Here is a 10,752-nt window from a genome sequence, read left to right as displayed (position 1 = left end):
TTTTTTTTTTTTTGGAGACGGAGTATTGTTCTGTCACCCAGGCTGGAGTGCAGTGGCACGATCTTGGCTCACTGCAACCTCCATCTCTAGGGTTCAAGCAACTCTCCTGCCTCAGCCTCCCGAGTAGCTGGGACTACAGGTGCATCCCACCATGCCCAACTAATTTTTGTACTTTTAGCAGAAATGGGGTTTCACCATGTTGGCCAGGCTGGTTTTGAACTCCTGACCTCGTGATCCACCCGCCTTGGCCTCTAAAAGTGCTGGGATTATAGGTGTGAGCCACCACGCCTGGCTTCAAAAGGTTTTAACATAGTAATAAAGGCAGTTCACCACAAAGACAACATATTTCTGGAAGCCAGGCAGGGGCCAGCAAGATATGGCCAGGTCACTCGTTATTTTCTTTTTGCTCTGTTAGAGCAGAAGATGAATTGCCTTGGGCCCTTTAGAGGATGTGCAAGCTAGGTTTTTTTTGTTTGTTCGTTTTCTGAGACAGAGTCTTGCTCTGTCACCAGGCTGGAGTATATCGGTTCACTGCACCCTCTGCCTCTCAGGTTCAAGCAATTCTCTTGCCTCAGCCTCCTGAGTAGCTAGGACTACAGATACATATCACCACGCCCAGCTAATTTTTGTATTTTTAGTAGAGATGGGGTTTCATCATGTTGGCCAAGATAGTCTCGATCTCTTGACCTCAGGTTATCCGCCCACCTCGGCGCGCCTGGCTTTTTTTTTTTTTTTTTTAAAGACAGAGTGCTCACTGTGTTGCCCAGGCCAGAGTGCAGTGGCACAGTCATAGCTCACTGCAGCCTCGAACTCTTGGGCTCAAGTAGTCCTCCTGCCTCAACCTCACAAGTAGCCGGGATTACAGGTGCGAGCCACCACAACCAGCTAGTTTCTGTATTGTGGATGAGCCATACCAACAGGGAGGGGTTTCTGACATCAGTCAGCTGCCTTGGTTTAATGCATTTGAGCCATATCTAAACAGTGCTTCAGTGTGTCTGACACAGCAGCATGGTCTTGACAAGTTTTCTTCATCCTACCACAAAATCTCAGTTGGTAATAGACTTTCCTCCTACCTATCAAAACCACAAAATGTCCCATTGAGGTGACATGTTGTACATGTTAGGATCATTCAAATAAGGTGAGGAAAGATACCCCTAACTGATTCTTTTGTCTCTCATCTTGTTGGTTCCAGGGACCGAGTGGGGTCAATCTTCTGGTGCTGCCTCTCCAGGTCTCTTCCAGGCCGGTCATAGACGTACTCCCTCTGAGGCCGACCGATGGTTAGAAGAGGTGTCTAAGAGCGTCCGGGCTCAGCAGCCCCAGGCATCAGCTGCTCCTCTGCAGCCAGTTCTCCAGCCTCCTCCACCCACTGCCATCTCCCAGCCAGCACCACCTTTCCAAGGGAATGCATTCCTCACCTCTCAGCCTGTGCCAGTGGGTGTGGTCCCAGCCCTGCAGCCAGCCTTTGTCCCTGCCCAGTCCTATCCTGTGGCCAATGGAATGCCCTATCCAGCCCCTAATGTGCCTGTGGTGGGCATCACTCCCTCCCAGATGGTGGCCAACGTATTTGGCACTGCAGGCCACCCTCAGGCTGCCCACCCCCATCAGTCACCCAGCCTGGTCAGGCAGCAGACATTCCCTCACTACGAAGCAAGCATTGCTACCACCAGTCCCTTCTTTAAGCCTCCTGCTCAGCACCTCAACGGTTCTGCAGCTTTCAATGGTGTAGATGATGGCAGGTTGGCCTCAGCAGACAAGCATACAGAGGTTCCTACAGGCACCTGCCCGGTGGATCCTTTTGAAGCCCAGTGGGCTGCATTAGAAAACAAGTCCAAGCAGCGTACTAATCCCTCCCCTACCAACCCTTTCACCAGTGACTTACAGAAGACGTTTGAAATTGAACTTTAAGCAATCCCTATGGCTATGTATCTTGTCCATACCAGACAGGGAGCAGGGGATAGAGGTCAAAGGAGCAAAACAGACTTTGTCTCCTGATTAGTACTCTTTTCACTAATCCCAAAGGTCCCAAGGAACAAGTCCAGGTCCAGAGTACTGTGAGGGGTGATTTTGAAAGATGTGGGAAAAAGCATTCCTAGAGAAAAGCTGCCTTGCAATTAGGCTAAAGAAGTCAAGGAAATGTTGCTTTCTGTACTCCCTCTTCCCTCATCCCCTTACAAATCTCTGGCAACAGAGAGGCAAAGTATCTGAACAAGAATCTATATTCAAAGCACATGTACTGAAATATAAAACACAACAGGAAGCAAAGCAGTCTCCCTTTGTTTTTCAGGCCATTCACCTGCCTCCTGTCAGTAGTGGCCTGTATTAGAGATCAAGAAAGAACAGGGTGGTTTGTGCTCAGGCTAGGGAAGAGAGAGGCAAGCTATGCTGCCAGAATTCCCAGGAGGGCATATCAGCAACTGCCCAGCAGAGCTATATTTTGGGGGAGAAGTTGAGCTTCCATTTTGAGTAACAATAAATATATATATCAAAAGCCAAAATCTTTATTTTTATGCATTTAGAATATTTTAAATAGTTCTCAGATATTAAAAAGTTGTATGAGTTGTAAGTAATCTTGCCAAAGGTAAAGGGGTTAGTTGTAAGAAATTGTATATAAGATTGATTTATCATTGATGCCTACTGAAATAAAAAGAGGAAAGGCTGGAAGCTGCAGACAGGATCCCTAGCTTGTTTTCTATCCTTCATTGTAAGTAGCACATTGCAACAACAATCATCCTTATGACCAATATAGTCATTAGGTTGTAGTTTTTTTTTAAAATAAAGGAAAAGCAGTATTGTCCTGGTTTTAAACCTATGATGGAATTCTAATGTCATTATTTTAATGGAATCAATCTAAATATGCTCTATAGAGAATGTATCTTTTATATATTGCTGCAATTTCCTTATGTTAATCCTTTAACACTAAGGTAACATGACATAATCATACCATAAGGGAACACAGGTTACCATATTGGTTTGTAATATGGGTCTTGGTGGGTTTTGTTTTATCCTTTAAATTTTGTTCCCATGAGTTTTGTGGGGATGGGGATTCTGGTTTTATTAGCTTTGTGTGTGTCCTCTTCCAAACCCCCTTTCGGTGAGAACATCCCCTTGACAGTTGCAGCCTCTTGACCTCGGATAACAATAAGAGAGCTCATCTCATTTTTACTTTTGAACGTTGGCCTTACAATCAAATGTAAGTTATATATATTTGTACTGATGAAAATTTATAATCTGCTTTAACAAAAATAAATGTTCGTGGTAGAAGCTTTTGCCCATGAAGGGCTATTCTTTCCCCTTTCCTTTGTTAGTAAATGAATTTACTTTTCATTCTTTTGGTCTTACTCTCTCTCCATTCTACTGCTGCTGCAAATCCCTAGTTTAGTGACTAGAAAAATACCCTTAAGATTCATATTTTCATTCATACTTTAAGTTAATCCTGAGTGTATCTCTAAAGTCAGATTCTTGCTGCTCAAAGTGTGGTCTGGAACAGCAGCATGGACTTCACCTAGGAGCTGGTTAGACATGCAGAGTCTCAGCGCCACCCCAGGACTGGGGCAGTGCTTCTCAACCTGGGCTATGCAATAGAATCACCTGAGGATACTGTTTTAAAATCCTAACGCCTGGCCTATATTCCAGACCAATTAAATCAAAATTTTAGTGGGGCAGGGCTCCCCCACGCCCAGGCTGTGTTTTGGATTTTTTTAAGCTTGCAATATGGTAGAAAGTTGAGAACCACTGGCCTAGAATGAGTTTTACCTCTAATCTTAGCCCACTATTCTGTGACTGATTCTATTAGAACTAGTTAGCTGCTAGTTAACCTCAAACTTACCTTCTGACGTGTTTATACCAATAGGCCAAAATCTGGTTTAATTAAACTGGGGAGTCCAAGAAAGTGGCCTTTATTTTCCAATTTCTATAGCAAAACCAGCCATAAGTGAACATGGATGCTCTTCAGTATTTTTCCAGTGTTAAATGAAAAAAGACCTCTGCCCCAGCCCACATTTCCTTTGTTGAATGAGTAGTAGACTGAGAAGTATCACTCACCCATGACGTGGTTTGTCCCTTTTCCAGCCAGTGTGTTGGTAATAAAAGTCACCCACCAGAGCTTTGGTCCCTCTGATGGCTGTCTTTCCTGTGTCCAGGAATAACCTTTGCTACTAGGCAGTCCTCTGGAAAATTTGTAGACGGTTAAAGTGGAAAGGGACTTAGAAGCTCATAGAATCCATGCTTCTTGTTTTAGCATCAAGGAATTAGAGGTCCTGAGAGATGAAGAATGTTGTCTTCCAACTCAAACCATTTCTGAAACCATTTCCCTGTTACTGCATTGCCCACCACCCTTCCCCATTCGTATCCTCATCCTGCTAATGCTGTTTTTAATGACAATCTGATTTTTCTCTGGCAGCAAACATTTTGCTTCACAGATTCCTACTTAAGGAAGAGAGGGGCTCCTCATTGTCACTGTACAGAGCAGGCTGGTCAGCTTTATACAGGTGCAGATGAACCTTCACAGCCAGATTTGCATGCTGGCCTCAGGAGGGCTTCAAGGTTCAACATCTCGATGACGTAAGGAGCTTTTCCAGTTCTTTCGTGCTCAGATAACAGTGCTAACTGCTGCTGTTTCATCAGAAATCCCTGTTTGAGGTCTTACGTCTATTCCATTTTACCAACAAGGGTTATGCTGTTCACCCTCTGCACCGGATTAGAGCTGACTGAGGCACTGCCTAGAAGGGTGAGAGACTAGAGCAATGAACCACGGCTGGTTCTAGCACACAATACTTCCCTGATACTGCAGGAGTTAGCATGCCCCTTAAAAAACAGGTGTTAACTTTGAAATCATTACATATCTCCCTGTCCAGCTTTAAATTAAGTGGAGCCCTGACAGCTAACTTTAAAACACACTGATGGGCCGGGCACAGTGGCTCATGCCTGTAATCCCAGCACTTTGGGAGGCCGAGACGGGTGGATCACCTGAGGTCAGGAGTTCAAGACCAGCCTGACCAACATGGAGAAACCCCATCTCTACTAAAAATACAAAATTAGCCAGGCATAGTGGCACATGCCTGTAATCCCAGCTACTCAGGAGGCTGAGGCAGGAGAATCTCTCGAACCCAGGAAGCACAGGTTGCGGTGAGCCAAGATCGCACCATTGTATTCCAGCCTGGGCAAGAAGAGTGAAACTCTGTCTCAAAAAAAAAAAAAAAAAAAAAAAAAATGCACTGATGGCTGTGCATGGTGGCTCATGCCTGTAATCCCAGCACTTTGGGAGGCTGAGGTGGGCAGATCATCTGAGGTCAGAAGTTCGAGACCACCCTGGCCAACATGGTGAAACCCCCGTCTCTACTAAAAACACAAAAATTACCCAGGCGTGGTGGTAGGCATCTGTAATCCTAGCTACTCAGAAGGCTGACATAGGTGAATCACGAATCCAGGAGGCGGAGGTTGCAGTGAGCTGAGATTGCGCCATTGCACTCCAGCCTGGGCAACAAGAGTGAAACTCAGTCTCAAAAAACAAACAAATGCATTGAACTATTCCTGTGTAACAGAAATTATAAAGGGAAGCTATAAAGTAAAGGTTATTCTTATCCAGATTGCTCTTCTTGACAACAGCAGCCTGTGGTTATGTCAGAGATGTAAACACTGTTGAAGGCTAGAGGGAAGCTGGTACTGGCTACTGTTGAGGCTAAATACTGGGTGGGTTTTTGAAAGAGCCAACGTATTCCAGAAGATAACTCCCTTTGCCAGCCAGAGAGAGGAAGCCAAGAGTCCATCTTCCTTTCTCCCCAGCTCTATGAACTATTTTGGACTGGGGCTGGAACTAGCCTTCATCCCTACTGCCAGATGGGCTGAGCATGAGGCTGGAAACGTGAACAGCTGGCACAGCAGAAGCTGGAGTAATATTCGTTGCCACAGAGCTGGGCCTGTAGGATCAAATCACAGTTGGCCAGCTCTGGCTGGTCGATGCATTCCCTGCCAGGGTCCCTGGACTGGGCGGTGGGCACTGCAGACCAACGGGGGAAAGAGAAGGTGGTGAGGAAGCTCTGTGTATGCTGAAAATTCTCACCTGCCATTTCATTTCCTCAAAGGAACACAGCATTATAACTGCCAGATTCAAAATGAAGTGCACTTACCCTGTAACCTTTTAACAACCATACGTACAAACTCTATGAGGGATGATGATTTCTACCTGTTTGTTGACCTCACTTCAACATGCAGTGGTCCTCCCGTTATTATTTGTGGCCTCAGCCCAGTGAACAGCTCTTCCCAGACTCCCAAATATTTATTGACTGGATGATTAAACATCTCTTGAAGTTAACTCCTTACTTTTGAGACCTGAATTACTAAATGACAACTGGTTTGGCCTCTGGATTGGGAGAGCAGGTAGGATCAGCCCCAAGTAAAATTTTGAGTTAGCAAGAGCTCTGTTATCTTTTCCCTTTCTCTGCTGGGTTCCTCCAACCATCAAAGTTTTGTCCCTTCAATATCACCCGCTTATCTTAGTCACCTGGGTCCTCATCATTCCAGTCTTTCACTTTCCCCAGAGGAAGCAATGCATATTAGACAAGGTAATAGGAAAACAGTCCTTTTAACGGTGGCTCTAATACTAGATTGAGAACAAAGCCCTTATTTTATCTCCCTCTGAATTTACTAGGAACATCTGTATCTCATAACTCCCTATTAAGGGTTTCATTCAGCTGGGTGTGATGGCTCATGCCTGTAATCCCAGCACTTTGCGAGGCCAAGGCGGGCAGATCACAAGGTCAGGAGTTTGAGACCACCCTGGTCAATATGGTGAAATCCCGTCTCTACTAAAAATGCAAAAATTAGCCAGGCATGGTGGTGTACCCCTGTATTCCCAGCTACTTGGGAGGCTGAGGCAAAAGAATTGCTTGAACCCCAGAGGCAGAGGTTGCAGTGAGCTGAGACCACACCACTGCACTCCAGCCCGGGTGATAGAGCAAGACTGTCTCAAAAAAAAAAAAAAAAAAAAGTTTCATTCTACCTGGCTTCAATCTCTCTCTGGAAGGAGTTCTTTTTTTTTTTTGAGACGGAGTCTCGCTCTGTCACCCAAGCTGGAGTGCTGTGGCCGGATCTCAGCTCCCTGCAAGCTCCGCCTCCCGGGTTTACGCCAACTCCTGCCTCAGCCTCGCGAGTAGCTGGGACTACAGGCGCCGCCACCTCGCCCGGCTAGTTTTTTGTAGTTTTTAGTAGAGACGGGGTTTCACCGTGTTAGCCAGGATGGTCTCGATCCCCTGACCTCGTGATCCGCCCGTCTCGGCCTCCCAAAGTGCTGGGATTACAGGCTTGAGCCACCGCGCCCGGCCTGGAAGGAGTTCTTAAAACTCAGCTGACTTAGACCAGAGCAGTACCTTCCCTGAAGTCAGACCTCAGGCAGCCAGAGAAAGCTTATCTTTCTCCTCTCTCCCCTTGTTTCCTCACAAAATACTGCTAAAAGACTGTACCTAGCAGCAAACAACCTTACAAAGGTTTGGTATATTGGTATAACCAGAATATTACCTACCTAAGTTTACATAGATAACAAAGCCATTAATGCATATTGTTTCTAAAAATCTGTAACTTTGGTATCAACTCTGTCTGAGCTGGTACAGCCCACGACCTATCATAGAGGGAACTCAGCATAGTGATTAAGCACACCAGCTCTGGACCCAGACTGCCTGGGCTCAATCTGGGCTCTGCCACTTGCAAGCTGGGTAACTCTGGGCAAGTTGCTTAAGCCCTTTATGCACATTTCTTCATCTGAAATGGGACTAATAATAGCATCTACTTCACAGCGATGTTGAGAAGTCCTCCCAGTAGAGCTATGTCCCTTTTACCTCAGCCTATCTACCCCAAGGCCTCCTACCCTGGTGCTAACACTGAAATTCAATGTGCCACCCAACCACGAGTAGGGCAGGGTTAGGCAGCCTCACGCCGTGTGACCCAACAAAAAATGAACAGGTGAGAGCAGCCAGCAGAGGACCAGAGGAGAGTGGCCAGACCGAGGCCATGTCTGTCTCACCTGGGACACACATACCAGGTATCAGGCAAGTTTCTCTCTCTTTTTTTTTTTTTTTTTTCCATATAATCCCATCTGGAGCTAATCGCAAACATAATGTCTAGATCCTCTTAACAGTTCTCTCACTGTGAATACTTCAACAAATCCAAATTGCCTGTAAGATGCATTATTTTGGACCAAGAGAAAACACTACCAATGAAATGACACAATTCTGAAACAATCAATTAGGATGCAGACCAACTTGAGAGATGTGAAAAGATGTGAAAAATCTGCATTTTGCTTTGTCTCAGAGCCTTCATTTGGTTATTATGTAGACAAGGTCAATTTTCTGGACATGATACAGGTGAAAAGTAGTCCCTGCAGTGTGGTGCTTCCGCCAAGGTTACTCCATCATTGTGCAGGCAGGCACTTAACTCACCAAGTATCTGAGTGTTGCGGCTTTTGTAGCTCAGCAAGCAGGAGGGAATGGAGGGAAGAACGGGCTGTAACGCTCCCGTTCACCAAGCTGCGAGGGGCGGGAACATTTGCCCCTGTAACACCCCCTTGGGGCTCCGCCGTTGCTGGCATCTCCGAGTTTTCCGGCTCCACCCTGTTCTTGTCTATACGTCAGCACCCAGCGCGGAGCCGCCACGGGCGTGGATCCGGGCAGGTAGCGCCAGCGGAGCACAGCCTGCCGGGCCGAGTGGGCGGAGCAAGACCGTGGGCCGAGCGAGGCCCGGGACAGAGGTCAAGGCGGCGGGCTGGCGAAGCAGCAGGAAGGAACCCTGTAACCCTCCCTCCCGCTCGCCAAGCAACAAGTGAGAAGCCGCTGGGTACCATTTCCTGCCACAACACTAGCACCTAGTGATGCCAAGCACTGAGCTGGGCCCTGGGGAGGCGAATCCCAATTGCTGCCTAAAGAGATCATAGACAGGAAGCCAACAAGTCAATTCCACTCACAAAGCAACATTTCAGCCACAGACTTTCAACTTCTAGTACTGGCCAGTCTCCACCCTCAGCCTGGCAGCCAGGAGGCAGCCAGGCCTGCCCCTCTTAGTGTAGCCGTGCTCCTGGCATGGCGCCACAGCCCTGATTGTCAAGAATGCCCAGAAGACCAGGCAGGAAGGGTCCTGGCACCTCTGAGCCTGGCATACTCCACCAAGGTCTATATCAGGCCTGTGAGAACTGGCAGCTTGGCCCGAGGTACCATTCTGTCTTCAGTCCCTCAGTGAACAAAAACCAAGGACACAAGGAAGCACAGGCTGGGTGGGGGGTGAGCAAAGCCCTTTCCCCCTTTCCCTCTTGCTTATTTGAACATATCTCTTGTAAGTATGAACACTGAGCCACAGTCTGTTTCATCAGTTCTGATATGGACTTATTTTCACATCTCTCAAGTTGGTCTGCATCCTAACTGATGGTATCAGAATTGTGTCATTTCAGTGGCAGTATTTTTTTCTTGGTCCAAAAATAATGCATCTTACAGGCAATTTGGATTTGTTGAAGTATGATAGAGTAGTAGCTAGAGGAGGTAAGGCTACAATATCAAATATCAAATGATGCAAGTAAGAGGCCACTTAGGTACAAGTATAGTAATTTTGTGGGGAAAAAAAAACATGGGGAGTCAAAAGACATGAGCTCTAGTCCCAGGTGGGCCTCATTTGCTGTGTGACCAGTGGAAACACCACTTAGGCTCTCTGCATACCTGTCATTTGTAAAATGGTGGTGATAATCCCTGCCTTTTCCTTTCTGGGTTATATGGTCAAATGGCCATAAAGGCACTTTTCAGTCACAGAACCAACTTTTTGCCACCCTGATTACAGTGGACAGATTTTAAGTGGTCTACCTTAAGTTTTATAATGAAATTCCAGGCAGGCATATGTCTCAAAATCGGTGAGTCTGAATGTACTGCATGCATTAATGTCTATTAAGCTATCTCCAGGGGCCCAGCAGAGCGTCATTTCCTTCATCTCCATTACAACCCTCTCAGGTGGTAGAGCAGTCCCACTGTAGAGAGGAGGAAAATGAGGCTCAGGAAGGTAAGCCCCTTGTCCCAAGTCACACTACCAGCAACTGGCAGAGTGAGCCAGGATTCAAACCAGAGTCCCTCAGACTGCAGAACCAGCCCTCAAGAACCATTAAATATACAGGGGAATGCCCTTCCCATCCCTGGATATAGACCTTTCCTACCTGGTGAGACCACCTTCACCTCGGTGCTGCGGCTGACTGCCTGACTCCCCTGGTAGGCGCTGCATGTGTAGGAGCCCTCATCCCTGACCCGCAAGTTGTAGATGAGCAGCGTGCCATCTGGGGACTGGTGGACACGGTGGCCGTCAGCCTGCACAGGTAGCCCATTCCTGGAGGAGAGAGGACACTGGGAGAGCTATCAAGGGCCTCTGGAGGCCTGGGAGACAGAGGGAAGAGGTAATCAAAGGCCATTCTAGAGTCAGCCATTCCCATCCCTTGAGGGCAAAGAGGTGGAGGAGAGGGAGAAATCAAAAATGACCAAGGTTTCTGGCTTAAGCGGGTGACAGTGGTGCCCCTCCAACCTTGGGTGATCCAAGGCTGGGGTGAATGATGAGGTTATTTTCTGCTATTTCAAATTTGAGGTGCCTGTGAGATAGCAGGAGGCCTCAGATTTGAGGTGTGGAGCTCAAGAGTCCAGACCCAGATAGTGTGTCAGCATCGCACTGACTCAGCGAAGTGCATGTCTATGAGGTGATCCAAGTCACACAGGAAGAAACCAAGGACAGGCCGTGAGG

At 47.1% G+C, this 10,752-nt stretch overlaps 2 protein-coding genes across 17 annotated transcripts in view; one reads left to right on the top strand and one right to left on the bottom strand.

Annotated features, from left to right (window-relative positions):
• NUMB (NUMB endocytic adaptor protein) overlaps positions 1-3,267 on the top strand; it is a 200,851-nt gene extending 197,584 nt beyond the window's left edge. For all 16 annotated transcript variants that reach the window (XM_017882812.1, XM_017882804.1, XM_017882810.1 and 13 more), the window contains one exon: positions 1,193-3,267. In XM_017882812.1, the coding sequence (XP_017738301.1) occupies positions 1,193-1,908 (716 nt within the window). In that variant the 3' untranslated portion in view covers positions 1,909-3,267. The remainder of the gene's footprint in view (positions 1-1,192) is intronic.
• A 438-nt stretch (positions 3,268-3,705) lies between these two features.
• The window catches only part of PAPLN (papilin, proteoglycan like sulfated glycoprotein), a 39,028-nt gene continuing 31,981 nt past the window's right edge, over positions 3,706-10,752 (bottom strand). Inside the window, 2 exon segments of the mRNA XM_017882798.1 lie at positions 3,706-5,998; positions 10,181-10,347. Coding sequence (XP_017738287.1) covers positions 5,829-5,998; positions 10,181-10,347 — 337 coding nt within the window. The 3' untranslated portion in view covers positions 3,706-5,828.

This window comes from Rhinopithecus bieti, unplaced genomic scaffold (genome assembly GCF_001698545.2).
Source record: "Rhinopithecus bieti isolate Rb0 unplaced genomic scaffold, ASM169854v2 scaffold_13259, whole genome shotgun sequence".
Taxonomy (NCBI): Eukaryota; Metazoa; Chordata; class Mammalia; order Primates; family Cercopithecidae; genus Rhinopithecus; species Rhinopithecus bieti.
This window is presented reverse-complemented; position numbering and strand designations above follow the sequence as displayed.